The sequence below is a fragment of the Podarcis pityusensis genome (genome assembly GCF_964106645.2).
Source record: "Podarcis pityusensis genome assembly, chromosome: 13".
In the NCBI taxonomy this organism is placed as follows: domain Eukaryota; kingdom Metazoa; phylum Chordata; class Lepidosauria; order Squamata; family Lacertidae; genus Podarcis; species Podarcis pityusensis.
In genome coordinates this window covers 4,723,499-4,744,387 of record NC_138038.1, presented here as the reverse complement: position 1 = coordinate 4,744,387, position 20,889 = coordinate 4,723,499, and the positions used below count along the sequence as shown (strand labels likewise).

The 20,889-nt window shown below is 43.7% G+C and overlaps 1 protein-coding gene across 2 annotated transcripts in view; it reads right to left on the bottom strand.

The window, feature by feature from the left end:
• The window catches only part of AHRR (aryl hydrocarbon receptor repressor), a 47,516-nt gene extending 26,880 nt beyond the window's left edge, over positions 1-20,636 (bottom strand). Inside the window, exons 1-3 of one of the 2 annotated variants that reach the window (XM_080976719.1) lie at positions 20,488-20,636; positions 12,464-12,529; positions 5,561-5,742 (exon numbers count right to left, since the gene is read on the bottom strand). In XM_080976719.1, coding sequence (XP_080832845.1) covers positions 5,561-5,742; positions 12,464-12,525 — 244 coding nt within the window. In that variant the 5' untranslated portion in view covers positions 12,526-12,529; positions 20,488-20,636. The remainder of the gene's footprint in view (positions 1-5,560; positions 5,743-12,463; positions 12,530-20,487) is intronic. The other variant, XM_080976718.1, reaches the window with a different exon arrangement.
• Between the last annotated feature and the right edge of the window lie 253 nt (positions 20,637-20,889).

The window sequence follows — 20,889 nt, the reverse complement described above, 5'->3', positions numbered from 1 at the left end:
GGAGCTGGGACCGAGCAACAGGAGCTCACCCCATCGTGGGGATTCGAACCACTGAGCCAAGAGGCTCAGTGGTTTAGACCGCAGCGCCACCCGCGTCCCCATGAAAAGAGAAAACTTTAACCAAAAACCCTCCCTTCCTTCCATTCTGCAACCAATCTTTTCTCTTCATGAGGATACCTCAGAGGAAAAGTCTAGGGCTAGCTAAGACTTCCTCCCAAGCAGCAGTGAGAGGAGTCTGCCATTGGCCAAGGGCACAGTTTGGGACCAGGGTATTTGAGGAACACCTCTTCCACATGAATCTGCTCACTTATTGAGATCAGCAATGGAAGTTCTGTACAATGTTCAGAAGCTGCCAAGAGGTTCAGCTAGTGCTGAAGTGAAACAGGGTTTCCTCAATGGTGACACCTAGGAATTGCAATCCTCTCCCCCAGGACACCCATCAGGACCTCATTTTACAGACATTCTGAAGTTCAGCGAAAATGGTTTTGTTTGGAGTAGGGTTTTTTTAAAAAAAAATATTCAGGTTTGCTGCTTCGCTTTTCCGGTTTTGTGGTTTTTCCTGCCAAGTTTTGATTTATCATTTTATATGCATGTTAATTTTGAAGACTTTTGGTGAAAATGCCATATAACCATATAAACATAAAGAGATGAATTGGCCGCTAAGTAGAGAAGAAGGTAACAGGGAGGCACTGCTGTTCATCCCCACTTCTGTGCATTATTATCTGTTTATCCTGAAACAGTTTCTGTCTCAGATCAGTCCTGATTTTAATTAATAGATATATACGTGCACCTTAATAAGAATTCTGGAAATACACCTGCCAGGGCACGAACCTTTAAAAATTAAATTGCACTGGCAAAGGATTAAGGATTGAGGATGAGACAGCCAGTACTATTGGTTGGAAAGGTGAATGATCTTGGATGGTTAAGGAATAATGATCTTGGATGCAGTTTGTAATGATTCAATGGCGCATCCTCTAATTGTTTACTCCAGTTGTACATAACTGATACTATTTTGTAGGCAGCAGGAGATAATTTTGTGCATGGCAACATTGCACATATTGTTGTAATTACGTAAGCCTGACGTGTAAGTCAACATTGGCATACTTCAACTTCTATTGAAAATATTTTCAGATGGTGAAACACCAGACACTTTATTAACAAAATATTCTAAATTGTTTCTAAATCTGCAAGATGCACATCATGCACATCAATGAACATTTGATTTAAATTATACAGTGCGCCAAAATGTGGCTCATTCCAACATTCAAGACAGTAAAGTTCTGTTTGTTCTGAAACAAAATCGTTGGCTTATTTTTTAATTGCAAGATCATTGTTTATGGAGAACTATAGTCTGCCTCTGTATGTGCTATCACCAGCTCTTGCTAACAGATTGCAGGTGGAATGGGGAGTTGTACAGTTTATTGGATTTAGAAAATCCTGTTGGCACCCTTGCCTATGCTTGTCAAATGTTGAGGACATCAACCACCTACCACCTCCATGAGTATACAATCTCTGGACCTTAATAAAGGCCCAAGCAGAAGACGCCAAAGAAAAAAGAAGAAAACAAAGAAGAGAGATGACAACAAAAAAGAAAGAAAAAGAGAAAAGGAGAAAGAGAATCAGGAATACGAAGAGAGAGAGAGAGTAAAGAAGAAAAAGAAACAATAAAGAAATATAAAAGGACCTCTGGATTTTCCATCTGCAAGTTACATAAAAAAAGGGGGGGGGGGATATTTCTAACATTCAGTCCATGGTAATATCCATCTTCTCCACTTTCTGTTAAACAATATTTCTTTTACGTAAATGTGTCTCGAATTCATTCCCACTCAAGTCCAAGAGGGATTCCCAAATTGTTGATGTTGTTGTTGTTATTGGTAAATGTCATAGAATCATAGAATCATAGAGTTGGAAGAGACCACAAGGGCCATCGAGTCCAACCCCCTGCCAAGCAGGAAACACCATCAGAGCACTCCTGACATATGGTTGTCAAGCCTCTGCTTAAAGACCTCCAAAGAAGGAGACTCCACCACACTCCTTGGCAGCAAATTCCACTGTCGAACAGCTCTTACTGTCAGGAAGTTCTTCCTAATGTTTAGGTGGAATCTTCTTTCTTGTAGCTTGGATCCATTGCTCCGTGTCCGCTTCTCTGGAGCAGCAGAAAACAACCTTTCTCCCTCCTCTATGTGACATCCTTTTATATATTTGAACATGGCTATCATATCACCCCTTAACCTCCTCTTCTCCAGGCTAAACATGCCCAGCTCCCTTAGCCGTTTCTCATAAGGCAACGTTTCCAGGCCTTTGACCATTTTGGTTGCCCTCCTCTGGACACGTTCCAGTTTGTCAGTGTCCTTCTTGAACTGTCAACTGTGCTTTTTGTTTAATATCAACTTTAACTCCATTAATTCCCACCACTATTCCTCCATACTGAGTACTAGTAAATTCTTTTGTCCATTTCCATGTTAAAATCTCTCTACTGTGATCACATATTGGAATAATATTCCACAATTCTTTTCTTGTTATATATCCCTTAGTTTATGCCCAGTTCCATAATTCAAATTCCATTTCCTTTTGTGCTTCCATTCCCTGTACTGTTTAGCATAGTATTCCGATCTCCTCCTCTAGGACTATCCACTTACATTTCTTCCATTCTTTTTCCATACATATTAGTAGCATCATTCCATGAATTTGCTCCAAATCGTATGCAGAATACTTTCTCTCTGCTAGAACTGAAGAAAGGCCAGGACGGAGGTTTTTCCAAAGATTTTCTTCTCTCTCAACGTCATCGATACGATTAATGCCAGATCCAGATGACCATTCATGGTTTTATCTTCCCCTTCTCCTCCACGCCTCTGTATGAAAGGCATTTCCATTTCACCATCTGCTTTCTCCAATTTTGCTGTTTCATCATCCAGTCCTGCCACGTTTTCATCAATTTTGTCTGAAGCCTCTAAGTAATCTCCAGTTCCATTTTCTATTTCATCTCTCTCTGATTCATTTTCTTTCCCCCTTTCATCAAACATTAATCCAATCATTTTTAGTTGTTCAGCCATCAACTATTGAACAATACCAACAGTCACTGGAAGATCCAAAGGTACATTTGCCACATTCGATGCAGACAAAGAAATATCTCTAAGCTATATTTTTCCTTCCCCAAAAATGTGTAAGAAAGAGAGGGTGCAGACCTTATACACAATGGGTTCTTACGTAGTGTTTGGGTGAGATGTTGGTTCCTCAGCTCACCACCTTGTTTTAGCCCCTGACTAAGCCCCCAGGCGCAGACAGCAGAAAATGGCTTTGATCAGAGCATTTGAGGTCTTTATTTCAGAGTGCTTTGATAATCAGACATTCAGTCTGATTACCATAAATCACATAATTGTCCAGGACCTTCCCAATAAATTTCACCTTATGCTTCTCCCCCAACTATCCCATCCCCTGCCATTTCTCCTTACTCTGGACATGTTAACTATGTTGGACTACAACTCCCATCATCCGTAGCTACCAGGACCAGTGGTCAGAGATTATAGGGGTTGTAGTCTAACAACATCTGGGGACCCAGGTTTAAGAAAGGCTGAACTAGCTCCATGGCTGTTGATTCATCACTATCTGACAAGAACTGTCAAAGCCTTTGGTCTAGGGTACCCAGGGCCAGACCAAGACAATTTGTTACCTGAGGCAAACCTCAAAATGGTGCCCTCCTGCCAGGGAGGTGTGAGTTCATATCTGCATCGGAAACGAAGGAGGAATAAAGCTCTACATTGGGAACAAGGGTGGGAGGAGACCAGTAGTGGCTTCTATTTGCCAAGCGGTGGCACTGGATGGGAGCAACCGAGGAGGTGGCAGATCCAACCTCCAAGGAGCACGCTGCAGCCATTGTGGCTTCTGCTGCCTGAGGAGGTTGCCTCCCCTTTCCTCATGGGTGGGCCGGCCCTGAGGACAGCTGCTAGGATGTATACATGTGTACATGCTGCTGCTTGTTTTGTTTGCAATGCGGTTTTTAAATTTGATTTTTAAGCAACTGTATTAGTTAACTGTGAGGTTTTTAAAAATTTAATTATGGTTATCTTATTTTCCGGTATAATTTTGTAACAGGTTGTAAGGCACTTTTGTCTAAAAGTTCTCAAAGAGCAACTTAGAAATGTGAATATTAACATAAAAACCAAGCAAACCTGTGTGTGTACTGTGCTTCTTCAAACAGACACACACACACACACACACACACACTCCATACCGCAGGTTGTGGCTCACATTATCAAGTGCTCTCACTTACAAACTTTAATAAGAGGACACAAACATATATAGCACTTCCAAGTATTCAAAGCACTTCACAGATCAGCAGTGTGATCTTTACAGGAACCTTTTAGTACAGGGCATGATGATCCCTCTGTCCACACTGCACGGCTTTTATAAAAAATCTGCCCAGTTTCAGTTGTGCACGTTGTTATTCAGCAGCCACAGATTATCAAATCTCAGCATAATAATATGAAATATGCATGACCTGCAGCAAGCAGTCCCTTTGCTCTTCCTTTCGTGCAAGTGGCAAAGCAAGCCAGGAAACCTCAGTAACCATAACTTCCTGTTATGTCTGAACCAGAAACTGTGGTTAATGTCTTCTAAACAAGCTAAGATTGAGAGGCAAACTTTAAACCATGGTTTCATACTTAGGGCTTGTTTGAAAGCTATTCATCGTTGTTCCCCAATTCCGATGCGGCAGGAAGTTAACTGCAGCTCCCAGCCTTGTTTGCAGCATGTGAGAGCCTGTAGGCACGCATATCGTGGCTTATTACCTACTTATTTAACCAAGATTTAATTGTTCAGATGCAGCTAGCCTTGCACAATGCAATGCTACGCACATCTAATCAGAAGTATGAATTCAGTGGTATTACATTTTTATTTATACCCTGCCCTTCCTGGTTCAGAAACCGGGCTCAGGGTGGCTAACAACAAATTTAAAACACTTTAAAACACTTAATTATAAAAGCAGCATAAAATACGGTATAAAAACATGAATAACAATAAAAATCAAAAATCAATTAGAAAATCCCCAGGGCTAGCTGGCTGAATTGGTCCTACTTGGGCCAGCGAGGAGGCCAGGGGAGAATTAGCTGTGGGGTCTCAGAGCAGGTGATCTTCATAAAAGGGGAGAGGGAAGGAAGAGAAGGGAAATAAAAGATCAGGCTGAATTCAAATTAAAGGCTAGGCGGAATAGCTCTGTCTTACAGGCCCTGCGGAAAGAGGTTAAATCCTGAAGGGCCCTGGTCTCATGGGACAGAGCATTCCACCAGGTCGGAGCCATCACTGAGAAGGCCCTGGCCCTGGTGGAGGAGAGTCTGACTTCCTTAGGGCCCAGGACTTCTAAACTATAGTTATTCATGGACCTTAAGGTCCTCTGCGGGGCAGACCAGGAGAGGCGATTCTGTAGATACAAGGGCCCTAAGCCACTAGCATCATGGAGCAGGTCCACTCTTCCTGGTAGAGGTCTGGGTAGACATGGTCTCTGAGAACTTGTGCAATGTTTCCGCAGACACCAAGAAAAGATTATTACGACTTGAAGCCTTACCTTGAAAGAAGCTTTTGACTCTAAGGTAACTGACGCTGAGACGCAAGACAGAGAGTTTGTCCAGTTTAGCTATTATGTCCGGTGGGAAAGGCAGGAGACTGGCCAGGTGATCTAACTCAGCATTCAAGCGATCTCTGTGTCTCTTTGAAGGATTAGACTTCCCATTCCCATGCACGGGCCTCCTGTTTGGGGAGAAAATGTGCTATGAAAAATCCACTGCCTTAAGCTCACTGACAGTTGCCAGTATCCACTCTCTAATACCAAAACAGAAGAAAATGATGGCATCCTTGAAAAATGATTCTTATATAATGTGTAAATTAGGGGGTCATACACAAACGGCTTGGAGTGCCAGTTCTCTCGACCCAAACATTTCCACGGAAAAATCACCAATTTTGAAAGAGGTGTTAAACTGATGCTTAACTGGCAAAAATTCTCCCCGCTACCTTTATGTGTACCATCATCTCCCACTTCTTGTGTCACCAAATCCTTTCACAAACCCCTTCACTGCTCCCAGTCCCCAGTTTCTGTAGCTTCCAAGAGAGATATTCCATATAAAGTGATCCATTTTTTTACCTTGTGTATTTGAATTTTCTTAATATTTTGTACACTTGTTGAATGATCAAAACTAAGTTTAAATCTAAAATTTTAATTTTTTATCTCATCCTGTTTTTGAGTTATGAGGGTTTGAAATTTCCAAAAAGAGAGAGACAATTTTGGCCTTGCCAGATTACACAACAGCCTTAAAAACTCAGTCCATAATTTCAAAACTAAATATACTGATCTCTTCAGAACTTCATGGGCTTTAATATGATAGGTCACATGATGTGCTTACCTTAAATTTTAAAGCTACAAAATTTAGAATTTTAAAAAGTGATTTTAAAAAATGATTAAAAATTTCCAAAATTTGTATTGATTATTTAATATTTCTAAGGACTACCCTCAAAATTTCATCCTGGGATCTCAATGGGATCACATTCAAAAAAATATTTTGAATATACATGTCTACTTTATTGGGTTCTGTTTAGGATAAATGGGTCTTCTTGGAGTAAAATATAACAGAATAAACAAGACATCAAACTACAGTATCAGTTACTTCAGGCATTTCTTTAGAAATTTATTTAATAATAATAATAATAATAATAATAATAATAATAGTTTATTATTTATGCCCCACCCATCTGGCTGGGTTTCCTGAGCCACTCTGGGAGGCTCCCAGCAAAACATTAAAACAGAATAAAACATCAAACATTAAAAACATCCCTATCTGAAAAGCTAGTCAGGCTTTTCTTTTTAAAATGTATCCCAAAGTAGAGTGATAGCTTGCTGTTGCATGATAGAATTAACACTCTGAAATAATTCTTGGTTAGTACTTCATTTCATGAAGTCTGAAGATAGTCCAGTAACTTGTATTGAGTGTTGCTGTACAGTATGAGGGAACTGGATCTTCTCAACAGCGCTGAGGTAAATGATGTAGAACATAATAACTTTATGAGTTTAGACAACCACTATTCTATTCTTACCTACACTCTGACACATAAAAGAATCTTACAGTAAAGTACGCCTTGGGTTAATAAAAGATATGTATTTGCAAAATTCAGACCCGAGCTGCAAAAGCTTTGTTAGTGGCTGAAGCATAGACTGAATTCTTTAAAAATTGAGTTAGCCTCAAAATCCTTATACATTTTAAAGATAATGATAGAGAAATACTTGTGTTAAAGGAACAAGAAGAAAAGTATGGAGAAAATCTAGACTACGCTCTTACACCAATTTAAAGTCTGGCGTGTACCTTTAATATACAGGACACTAAGAGAAATTAAAAGACGCCTGCTCCTTGGGAGAAAGGCGATGGCAAACCTAGACAGCATCTTAAAAAGCAGAGACGTCACCTTGCCAACAAAGGTCCGTATAGTTAAAGCTATGGTTTTCCCAGTAGTGATGTATGGAAGTGAGAGCTGGACCATCAAGAAGGCTGATCGCCGAAGAATGGATGCTTTTGAATTATGGTGCCGGAGGAGACTCTTGAGAGTCCCATGGACTGCAAGAAGATCAAACCTCTCCATTCTGAAGGAAATCAGCCCTGAGTGCTCACTGGAAGGACAGATCCTGAAGCTGAGGCTCCAATACTTTGGCCACCTCATGAGAAGAGAAGTCTCCCTGGAAAAGACCCTGATGTTGGGAAAGATGGAGGGCACAAGGAGAAGGGGACGACAGAGGAAGAGATGGTTGGACAGTGTTCTCGAAGCTACCAGCATGAGTTTGACCAGACTGTGGGAGGCAGTGGAAGACAGGAGTGCCTGGCGTGCTCTGGTCCAGGGGGTCACGAAGAGTCGGACACGACTAAACGACTAAACAACAACAACAACAAGAGAAATTGTTCACTCTATTGCCTTAAAGCAGACTGAAGCTGTTCTCTTCGTGGGGCATTTCCTCACATCAGCACAACTTCAATTAATTACTGTTTGATGGAGCAGGGGAATGTCTTCCCCAGGCCTAAGAAATGATTTTCACACTGTAGCTAGAAACAAATCAGGAACTGCTTAAGGACTCCAACTGGTGTGAAGTTGGTTGGGGAAACAACACATCATATGGTAGTATTTTGTAACAAAGTACAGAATACCTATGCATTTTGAGTAAGCCATATGAACACAAATGGAAAACTCAGCATTGGAAACACAGTGTGTGCAAAGCAAATGGGAGTGTGGACACAGCCTGTGTCGTCTGCAGTCAAGCCGTGGTTTTTATTTTATTTTACTATTTTATTTATTGCATTTATATCCCACACTCTTCTCCATGGAGCTCAAGGTGGTTTAGATCAGGGGTTTGAAAGGTTTACCTCGCCTGGGCCGGTTCACTCCCGCGGAGATCGCTCTATGGGCTGGATTTTCGGCTCCGCGGAAGCGAGGCCCCGCTCCGTGCTGTGCTGGTTTAGCGCAGCGAGTGGGTGGCTTGGTCAGGGGCGGCTCGTGGGCCGCAGGTTGCTGATCCCTGGCTTAGATGGTTCTCCCGCTGCTCATTTTATTTCCACAACAGCCCTGTGAGGTAGGCTAGGCTAAGAGGCAGTCACTGACTCAAGGTCACCCAGCGAGCTTCGTGGTCCAGTGGGAATTCGAACCCTGGTCTCCCAAGCTGTAGTCCTGGCACTGTAACCACTGCACCACACGGGTGCTAATTTATTTAATTACAGGCGCATGGACAGAACAATGTTCACTGGAAACACAGGCCATGAGCGGAGGCTGAGACCTTCTTCCCACCATGACGTCCATGAAAATGGATGCCACTTCCCTGCGCTGCAGCAATACTGATGCCAATGGGATCTTTCTTCTAAGCCTCACTGCGGCACATGCAGGGTGTGTTTGCTCCTTGCAGCTGCAGGGTGGGGATGGGTTAAACCAGGGGTAGGCAACCTAAGGCCCAGGGCTGGATGCGGCCCAATCGCCTTCGCAATCCGGCCCGCAGACGGTCCGGGAATCAGCGTGTTTTTACATGGGTAGAATGAGTCTTTTTATTTTAAATGCATCTCTGGGTTATTTGTGGGGCCTGCCTGGTGTTTTTACATGAGTAGAATGTGTGCTTTTATTTAAAATGCATATTTGGGTTATTTGTGGGGCACAGGAATTCATTCATTTTTTTCCCAAAATATAGTCCGGTCCACCACATGGTCTGAGGGACAGTGGACCGGCCCACAGCTGAAAAAGGTTAAACTGGGTTAAACTCCCTTCCCCACACTCTACATTCCCAATGAATATTGCTCCCCCACGCCTACAAATAAAGAAAAACCACAACAAAGAGATTAAAAGGAACTCAACTGGTGACATCCTGTGTAGTTTGGCTCTGTAATGACACTGCCCAAAGGATCTTGGTGAGGCGCACAGAATTTTGTCCACCCCTCAGAGAACTTCTGTTCATAGAGTTGAAGGAATTTCAGTTAAATCTGCTTAAGTGTAATGATAACATACACAAGGAGAGCCCAGAGCGTGGCTTAGGTTTCTGCTGCCCTGCCACTTTGAAAATATACATCCTCCATCAGGCTGGGACAACACTGTCCCAGTTCAGATCAGGGTAGCTCAGTCAGGAGAGTATGAGACTCTTAATCTCAGGGTCGTGGGTTCGAGCCCAACGTTGGGCGAAAGATTCTTGCATTGCAGGGGCTTGGACTAGAATCCTTGTGAACCCTTCCAACTCTCTACAATTCTTTGATTCTATGGAAGAGGGACATATTTAGGCCACAAATATGTCTAAATATTTGGGCCCTTTGTTGTTTCTCGACAGAACTCGCTGGGTTCTTATGAGAGACAACAGAGAAGAAAGAGAGCTGGCTGGCACCATCAGCTTGTTGGAGACAGGTAGCAATATAAATGGGTTAAATAAAATAATAATAATAATAATAATAATAATAATAATAATAATAATAATTTATTTATACAACGCCCATCTGGCTGGGTTTCCCCAGCCACTCTGGGTGGCTTCCAACAAAATATTAAAATACAATAGTCCGTCAAACATTAAAAGCTTCCCTAAACAGGGCTGGCTTCAGATGTCTTTTAAAAGTCTGGTAGTTTTTTTTCTCTTTGGCATCTGATGGGAGGGTATTCCACAGGGCAGGTGCCACTACCGAGAAGGCCCTCTGCCCTCAGTGCTGGACCTCAGTGTCTGGGCAAAACGATGGGGGTGGAGATGCTCCTTCAGGTATACTGGACTGAGGCCGTTTAGGGCTTTAAAGGTCAGAACCAACATTTTTAATTGTGCTTGGAAAAGTACTGGGAGCCAATGTCTTTCAAGTCCGGTGTTAAGTCTTATGTGGTCTCGGCAGCCACTCCCAGTCACCAGTCTAGCTGCCACATTCTGGATTAGTTGTAGTTTCCGGGTCACCTTCAAAGGTAGCCCCACGTAGAGTGATTGCAATAGTCCAAGTGAGAGATAACTAGAGCATGCACCACTCTGGAGAGACAGTCTGCGGTCAGATAGGGTCTCAGCCTGCGTACCAGATGGAGCTGGTAAACAGCTGCCCTGGACACAGAATTGACCTGCGCCTATGGTCAAATTTGAGATTGTCAATGTTAGGCCGAATTGCAGCTATTAAGATGAATGTATTGCCTAGAATGTTATTTTTGTTCCAAACATTACAAATTCTGGACAAGATAGATTGTTTCAAGAGGTGGCAGAAGGATATCTCGAAATTTGTCTGGCAGGGCAAAAAGCCCAGAATAAAATTTAAAATACTGACGGATGCAAAAGAAAGAGGGGGGTTTGCCCTGCCGGACTTAAAACTGTATTATGAAGCAGCAGCATTTTGCTGGCTGAAAGAATGGATGCTCCTCGAGAATACAGATATCTTGGACTTAGAAGGTTTTAATAATACATTTGGTTGGCATGCATATTTATGGTATGATAAAATTAAGGTGCATAGGGCCTTTAAAAATCATATTGTCAGGAAAGCATTATATAACGTTTGGATAAGATATAAAGATTTGTTGGAAAGTAAAACCCCTAGATGGTTGTCACCTTTAGAGGCTACAGCGCTGAAAAAGCTTAATATGGAAGCTGAATGGCTAAAGTATTGGGAAATTTTGGAACAAGATGGAGATAAATTGAAGTTACAGAGTTATGAGAAATTGAAACCCAAGGTTCGAGATTGGCTCCATTATTATCAAATAATGGAGGTACATAAACAAGACAGGAAAATTGGATTCCAGGTGGTGAAATCAAAATTAGAAATCGAACTGTTAGAACCCAATACTAAGAATTTGTCAAAAATGTATAATCTGCTGCTGAAATGGAATACACAAGATGAAATAGTTAAATCAGCTATGATTAAGTGGGCACAGGACATTGGTCATAACATTATGTTTGCTGACTGGGAATGGTTGTGGAACACTGGTATAAAATTTACGGCATGTAATGCCTTAAAGGAAAATATTATGAAAATGATCTATAGGTGGTACATGACCCCAGTCAAGCTAGCAAAAATTTATCATTTGCCTGATAATAAGTGTTGGAAGTGTAAAGAAACGGAAGGTACTTTTTATCATCTTTGGTGGACGTGCCCGAAGATTAAGGCTTTCTGGGAAATGATATATAATGAAATGAAAAAGGTACTTAAATGTACTTTTCCTAAGAAACCAGAGGCCTTTCTCTTGGGCATTGTCGGCCAATTGGTGTCAAAGAAAGATAGAAATTTCTTTATGTATGCTACGACAGCAGCAAGAATACTCATCGCAAAGTATTGGAAGACAGAAGAATTACCCACCTTGGAAGAGTGGCAGATGAAGGTAATAGACTATATGACACTGGCTGAGATGACTGGCAGAATCCGTGAGCAGGGGAAAGAGACGGCGGAAGAAGATTGGAAGAAATTTAAAATTTACCTTAAGAACTATTATAAAATTGAGGAATGTTAAAATGTCGAGGTTTGGAGAAAGAAAAGGAGATTACAGTGACATAAGATTAAGCTGAAGAAAAGAATAAGAAAAAATATATTTGATAAAATTAATTAGAATTTGCTGAAATAAATTTTGGAAATTGGGATGTAGGAAGGGGAGGTTTGGGGGAGTCCGAGAAGAGAGGGATATGAAAAAAAGGTTATGAAATTTTACATGTTTGTATGTCTTTTTTTTTTTATTTGTTTGTATTGTTTAAAATCATTCTGTAAAACCAATAAAAATTTTTACAAAAAAAAAAACAGAATTGACCTGCGCCTCCATGGACAGCTGCGAGTCCAGAATGACTCCCAGGCTGCGCACCTGGTCCTTCAGGGGCACAGTTACCCCATTCAGGACCAGGGAGTCCTCCACACACGTGCCCGCCTCCTGTCCCCCAAAAACAATAAAGGTAAGTCTTATGTCAAAGGCTTATTGTGAGAAGAATAAAATAGAATAAACAGACTGGATGGGATAAATACTTAACTGTTTCTGGATGGGTTTCCGTCTTTTCCTCCCAGCATACAGACATTCTCCTGGAGGAATCATTGTCCTAGGATGGAAGATGAAAACATATCCTTTTACATTCAGTTAAAGCAATGCTCTTCCTAAGATATGCAATTATAAAGAAGAAAATTGCTAATTAAGTTGCTAACTGGTGTTAGCTGATTTCCTAATTAATACTGCACATAACATTCATATATATAAAAAATAATTGATCCTGTATAGAATAGATTTTTTAAAAAGCATACGGTTTTGCGCTCAGTATCATTCAAAATCTGAGAAAATTCTATTAAAGGTCTAACAGCCCATATTTCTGTGTGTTATTTCCAAAGTTCCTCTCTTCTCCTAGCACAGAAAGAGACCACACGTTTGGTATGTTAAAAGTGGTTTAAAAAAGGAGACACCCAGAGAGCAGGAAGCTGTTGGGAGAAAAATTGGGTCAGATTGGGTCAATCACATTTTGAAACGTGTTTTTGTTTTTTGGGGTGCTATTGGGTTGTTGTTTTCATTTTTATTAGGTGTACAGTGGTACCTTGGGATGCAAACAGGATCCATTCCGGAGCCCTGTTTGCATCCTGAATAGAACATAAGACGCGTCTGCATGGGTCATGTTTCACCACTACCACGCATGCACGTGATGTCATTCACAAACAGCAAAACCCGGAAGTAACGCGCTCCGTTACTTCCGGGTCGCCACGGAGCGCAACCCGAAAATACTTATCCTGAAGCATATTTATCCCGAGGTATGACTATACAGTCATACCTCGGGTTACAGAAGCTTCAGGTTGCGTTTTTCCGGGTTACGGACGCGCTGAAACCCCAAAGTACCGGAACGGGTTACTTCTCGGTTTCGGCAGTCGCGCATGCGCAGAAGCGCTAAATTGCGCTTTGCGCATGTGCAGAAGTGCCGAATCGCAACCCACTCGTGGGCACACGCTGCGCTGTGGGTTGCGAACGTGCTTCCTGCACAGATCACATTCGCAACCCGAGTGTCCACTGTATTGTGGTTTTATATCTTGATTTTGTTCTGTGAACTGCCCTGAGACCCCGGGGTATAGGGCAGTATATAAATCCAATAAACAACAACAATAACAACAACTGCAGCACCTCCTCCTCCTATGGATGTACAACCATCCTCCGCTGCCTCCAAGGTAAGCTGCATCCCTCCCCAGAATGTGGATGAAGCTCTCTTTGTTCTGAGACTGGGACTTCAGAGTCACTGAGTTACAGCACCACTGGACAGATGCTGCTGCTGGGGCTTCCTGGTTTGGCCAGTGGCGGAACATATGCCTGCACTGCCCAGGGCGGGTGCGATCCGGGGGGGGGGCAGGACACGGAGGGTGCCCTCCCAGGTGCGGGATAGCCGCTCGGGTGCACAAGCTCCCAAGCCTCCCCCAGTTGCGTGTCGAGATCCCCAAGCCACCCCCTAAATAAATCACAATTCACACAGAATTTTTGTTTAAGGTTTTTGGCATAATTTTGGCCACAACTTTATTAAAATACATAATGTGAGTGGTTGCTTAGGCATTGGTTGCGACTATCTGACCCTGCATGGGGACAGAACTGATTTCCGGATTCCAGCGAAAGCCAGTAAGGGAAAACAATATTGGGGAGAGAATGGGGCTGGGGACCATACTGTCACCCCTCCCCACATGCTCCCAGGGGCTTGCGCGGCCCTAGCCCCACGCCAGGGATACGGACAAATGTACTGCAAGCCCCTGGATTCCTTTAACGGAATTCCCTTGCAGCAGCAGCATTGGAGGGGCAGGCACAGCCAACCACATCCCCTCCACCAACCAAATTTTAACCAATACCTAACCGTAACCTTACGAGTTGTGACGATTTGCTACGCAGTAGGCAAAAACCAAATGGCACCAGCCAATCTGCCAAATGGACAAAATTCCTGCCAGGCCCCTGCCCCAAAAGCAGACGACCCCATGACAGGCATAGCAAGGTCAAACGCAACAGCCCTAAATTAGGGAGGGTGGGTGGGCGATCCGATGCACACACCAAAAGAGACTGAAAAAAGCTGTGTGCCAAGAATATATAACCTTCGGGCCAACCCACTAAATGGGAACATCAAAATCTCCCAAACAACCCAAATTGGCCCAATCATAGTCATGGCCATCCAAATGGAACTGCCCAGTAACCATGAGGGGGTGTCCTGTTAGACCCCCCCACAACACCTGCTCTCCATGAAGGAGAACACACTCTGTCATAACGAAGGGGTAGGCTTGGGAGTCACCCCCTTCAGCGAAGACACCCAGGGAAATCCATCCCCACCGCACCCCCCTTCCTCCGCCCGAGGGTTCGGCAACAGCAAAGCTGTGAGGGGAAGCTGCTGGGCTGCTACCTGACCATTGTAATTAAGGACTTCTGGGCTGATACCAGTGGAAATAGGATTTATTCCACTAAATCCAGAACATCCAAAGATATTAAAACAGCGCCGGTTGTTGTTGTTTTTTTGAGACTGTGTATGTAAAATCCTAGTGGAAATTACAGAGGCTGAAAGCATGGGATGGATATAGCAAGTCGAGGTCAATCCTGGGCTTAACTTGTTTTTTAATTTATATCAGACTTCTATGGTCCATTATGTCTTCCCAGTTTATTTCTTTATGCCAAATCAAACTCCTTAAATGTCTGTTCAACACTTGACCTTCAGCTTCTGTTATTCTCTCTGGGAAGTACCAGTCATAGAAATGTAGAGTTGGAAGGGAGCACAAGGGTCATCTAGTCCAACCCCCGCAATGCAGGAATCCTTTGCCCAACATGGGACTTGAACCCGTGAGATTAAGAGTCTCATGTGGCTTGATAATAACACATCATGCTAGGCACCCCCACTTCACATTCTTTTAACATATAATCAGAAACAAGCCCTGCTGAATTTAGTGGGAATCATTTCCTGGTAAGTATGGGTAGCCTTGCAGGACAAGGAGGAAATCCAGAAACTGTGGAAACTATAAAAATGGAGCTGTTCCAAGGGGTGGGGTTGGGAGCAGAGGCCCCCCACCTACTGTTTTTAAAAAGCAACACTAAAAGCATTCTAAATCAAATAAAAGCAAGAAATAGGAGCATATAGAGATACAAGCCCTATTTAGGCACCCTGTTTTTAAGTGCAGTGAAAATCCTGTGAAGGAGGATTCTCACTCCAGCCCATCATCTTCTTTGACACCCCCCCCCCCAACCAGCCTTCCATGAGTTGGAAGGCAAATTTCTTAACTGATCAGCCTCTTGGATCTCCAGGATCTCGAAATTTAATATAATCAAGGTTCTTAATCTTGTAAGGAAACTCCAGGCAGCTCCCTGTTTTAGGTGGCCTGGGTAAAATAAGATAATTTAACACCAAAAATAATCCATGTACAATAGCAGATGAGCCTACCCCAGGGAGACAACTGAGGGTGGGGGCAGCACTGAGGCAGAACCTCGGAGGAAGATCTTAATAGTCAAGAAATTTAGTGTGAGAAAATAGGTTCCAGCCATGCGGGAAATTTTCCAGTGCTTCATTTTTCCATAGGAAACTGTTCATTTCATTAGGAATGATGAACGGGTGCAAATCACAAATAAGTATTAAGCAAGTTTTAAAGTGTTTAGCTTTGTTGGCTAAAAACAAGTAAAATAAACATGCTAAATTAGATCACTGTCCAAGACACCAGAAAATTTTCTGATGCTAACTGAAAATTTCCCAGGGCAAATTACCTTAACTTGTCATCCTTGACAGTGACAAGGCGTGAATTGCCATGTAGTATTTCAGCAGCTGCACACTGGGTCATCAAGCTATCCACTACGGCCCCAAGAAATTATAGATTCAGGAAATGTGAAAGCCTCTTTAAGCATAATGGTTGTGAAAACAGCCTAACTATGCCACACCATCAAGAAGTGTTGGGTGAGGAGGAATGAGATGGCATCACAATTTAAAATTATATTGTTTTTGTATTTTAGCATTTTTTATATTGTGCACACTCGATCAAGCACAAAACTTAAGTTATATTTTAAACACGTTATATTTTTGTAAGCATATATTTTTTGAGCAGCCATCCCAATACAGTATTTCATTTTTGAGTGTGTGTGTTTTTGTTTGTCCAGAAACATGCTAGAAAGCAGGTGCGGCACTTGGGATAAGAAATGCACTCACACATCCAAATACATATAAATATGGAACAGCGTGCACAAAAATGTAACTCAGAAATTAATCCCTATTCTCATTTTTAAGTGCAAGTATTTCCTCTTTTCTCTGGAAGATTTATGCAACTGCAATCCTGGTGCCGAAAGCCACCGAATAAACATAATCACACAATGACATCACTTGTAAGAACAGTAAAAGGACAGTAAAATGAAGAAGCCCAGCAAAAATGCCGTATCAGTAACTTGTCTGAAAAACAGTCTGCCTGAACTTCCTCTCTTAAGGCGCAGCCCCAGAGGAATGTGGGAGATGCTCTTTCCAGGCGAAGGGCCTGGCTCAGTGGGAGAACACTTGCTTTGTGGGCAGAAGGTCCCAGGTTAGCAAGATGGACCAAAGTTCTAATCCACTATAAGCTTTCTGTATTTCCTGTCTAAAAGCAGACCTGCCTTTGCATCACACACAAACGGAATGCCTGAACTGCCATTCCTTTTTGGGTGGGATTCAATAACATACTGACAACTTTAAAAGGTAAAGGGACCCCTGACCGTTAGGTCCAGTCGCAGATGACTCTGGGGTTGCGCGCTCATCTCACTCTATAGGCCGAGGGAGCCGGCGTTTGTCCACAGACAGCTTCCGGGTCATGTGGCCAGCATGACTAAGCCGCTTCTAGCGAACCAGAGCAGCGCATGGAAATGCCATTTACCTTCCCGCCAGAGCGGTACCTATTTATCTACTTGCACTCTGACATGCTTTTGAACTGCTAGGTTGGCAGGAGCTGGGACCAAACAATGGGAGCTCACCCCGTCGCCAGGATTTGAAACCACCGACCTTCTGATTGGCAAGCCCTAGGCTCTGTGGTTTAGACCACAGCACCACCCGTGTCCTGAGAACTTTAGGATCCACAAATAAGGTTGATTGCGCAACAGACCTACTTCCCCCAAAGATCAGGTATTTTGTGATAAGGACACCATCAGGGCAGTGTGGGGTAACACGCAGTAGAAGCACCATTGTCTAACCTCCCCAGAAACAGACCAGAACTATCAATAAGAAGGTCATTTAGAAAAAAAGTGACTCTTTACATCACACCTCAGAATTTTTACAATGCAGAGGGGTTCCAGGCACAAAGTCAATGTGATTAGGACTCCCTGAAGTTTGAACGTTTGGAAACCACAGTAAAAGATGATGGACTACTTTCACCAACAATATTAATTTGGTGACTTTATTTTAACCATATTTCAATTGGAATTTTCTGTAGGATGAGTGTGAATGGCACTGCTGCAAACTTAGTTGTGTCCATCTCATTAGAAGAAATGTTTAAGGCAATTTTCAAAAGGCCTACACTATTTACTCAAGAAAAATCTTACACAGTTTCAAAGTTATCTTAAAATTAGCCCACTGAAGTATATAAGTTCACTTAGCTAGCAGTTTAAAAGGTTCATCAGTCGTCTAAGAGCCTGACTCACAGTTAAGTGTACTTGGATTTAATTTAATTCTGTCTGCTAATCAAAGCACTCATATGGAATTATAACTAAAATTATTTTAAATTAATTTATTAGTAAAGTATTTAAGGAATCTGTTCCAGACCCGAGGAAGTCAGCAAACTTGAGGAACTCCTCTGTGTGGTTCTAAATGAAGGCTAAATTCTCGTAGGATGGAGAGCATTTGTGGGCTGTAGCCCTGGGTCCAGGAAGTAGGTAGACTGTTCTGGAGTGGGTAACCCCCCACCCAAAGGGACACAATCTGGGGTGCTCTAGATTCCAAGCTGCCACTGAAGGCTCCTGGGGCCTCCATGGTAGAATTGCCTATATCCACTATGGGCGTTTCATGCTTTGATAACCAGGACCAGCCCAAGACATTTTGGTACCTGAGGCAAACCACCAAATGCCTCCCCACCAGGAAAGAAGGGGATCTACATCAGGAACGGGGTGTGTGTGTGTGTGTGTGTGTGTCTGTGTGTCTGTGTCTGTGTGTGTGTTAATTTTCTACACTGGGAACAGGGGTGGGAGGAGACCAGCAGCGCCTCTATTGGCCAAGAGCTGACACTGGATGGGGACAGTGTAAACCATGGGTAGGCAGACTAAGGCCCAGAGGCTGGATCCAGCCCAATCGCCTTCTAAATCCGGCCTGCGGACGGTCCAGGAATCAGCATGTTTCCCCATGAGTAGAATGTGTCCTTTTATTTAAAATGCATCTCTGGGTTATTGGTGGGGCATAGGAATTCGTTCATTTTTTCCTTCAAAATATAGTCCGCCCCCCCCCCACAAGGTCTGAGGGACAGTGGACCGGCCCCCTGCTGAAAAAGTTTGCTGACCCCTGGTGTAAACAAACAAATAAACAAGCAAAACTTAACTGGGTTATGTAAATATAACTGCATCTCTGTGCTCAAGCAGAGCCATGGCTATGGCCGCGTGGGGTGGGGGGGGGGGGTATCCAGGCTTTTTGCCTTGCGAGAAGCTTCCAGAAGGGGCCATTGAGGCTCCCAGCCTGTGTGCATGGGGGGTGCCAAACTGGGTCTGTGACCGGGGTGGTTTCGCCCCTGGCTCAGATACTGTGGAATTTACTTCTGAGTGAATATGGAGAACATTTACCTGTCTAGCGTCCTGAGTTCCACATAAATAGTTTAGTCTTATTTTGAAGCAGAAGGAACTTAGAATCAGAATGCAACACTCTTTATTTGCCCTAACAACCTTTTACTAGCGTACACCCCCCTCTTGAAAGTCACCTACTCAGGCTATTGCACCATTTTTTTATAAAGCTGTGCAAATAGCAGGGAGCATCCTATAAAGACATTTTCTCTTCTCTCAATCTTTTCGGGCCATGACCCCGAATAATAATCTGCAAGGGTTTTTACATACTCACTAGAGTAGAGCGAAAGAGAGAGCACACAATGAGGAGAGTAAAAGAAGAGTTAAAAAAGGCAATGTGACGCAGAAGCAAAGAATCATAGCTGCCAACTATTAATTTCTAAAATGAGAGATGTTTTGCGGTTTAGAACCCTTGTTCCGAAGCTCAGGTGTGTCAGTGGGGAAAGAAAGGCACTTTGTATATTCTCAGAGTCTCTCTTAACCTATGTGTTCCCAAACTAGCATTAAAAGCAGGTTCCAAATAAGAATAAACTTTACCAATATAAATATGTTTCGAAACAAATATTACTACTGTGTCTCGCACTATCCATGTTTACCCAGAAACAAGCCGATTTAAAATAAGACCGGGAAATAAGTCCTATTTTATAATTTGAAATTCCAGTTAACAAATATTTTTAGTTTGTTGGGGGAGGCAAAGGGTTTTGAAGGGTGAACTCTACTGCAACTCAAATCCTGCCAGGAGCAGATCGGGTTGCCGGATAAGAGACCCAGGACGGATCCTGCACCTCGGAGGACGGCGCAGAAAGGAGTCCTCCGCCACTTCTATGCGTCTGCCAGCAGAATTGTGCTGGGGAAAGTTGCTGCACCAACCACTCTATCCTAATAAAGGTTCACCAGTCCTACTAAGATCGGAGAAACTTGGTCCCAGGTAATAAGTGCGCATAAATAACTCTTGGGGAAAGTTGTCCCTTCTGCAACCGGGACACAGGAGCTCTTCTCAGCAAACAGCAATGGGTGGAGGGCGAAGCGCCCATTGAGCCCAATCCTGCCCGCTGAGCTGCGAAAGCCCGCGTTTGCTTTCTTTCGTCCAGAGACACCTGTCCAAGAAAGCAGGCTTCCAAAAAAACAAAAACCGCTCCTGGTTAGCAAATCTGCGGGGTTTTTTTAGTAGCCAACAGAAAGCTGTTGCAAAGCCAGCAACTGAAGGGAGACCCGGCCTCTTGCCCCCTTGGGAAGATTGCGCAGAGGATTCCTCGTCCCCTTTGCAAAATCCCGAGCCCCCCGAGCCGCTTCGAGACTCACCGCACTTGGCAGCCCCGGCGATGCCCGTCTCGCCGCCGCGCGCTCCGCGGGACTGGGAAGCCGGAGCTTTCGCCGCCGCTTCCCCTGCTGGAGCCGCGCCTGGCGGGGCCGGCGCGCAGGAGCGTGAGGGCGAGCGGAGCCTCCCTGCGATCAGAGCGGCTGCTTCGCACGCGATGTTGTCGTCCCTCCCGCTGCTGCTGCTGCTGCTGCTGCGACGCGCAGGCGGCATCGGAGGGCGCGCAAGAGCCGGACTGCGCCGCCCGAGGCGCTGGGAAGCGCCAGGCGCGCGCCGAGGCCGCTGCTTTCTGCCCCGGCAGAGCTCCGGCCGCGGAACTGCTCCGTCTGGCTCGGGATCGGGCCGGCCAGGAGGCGAGAGCAAGAGCCGCAGCGGCTTCCCGGGAT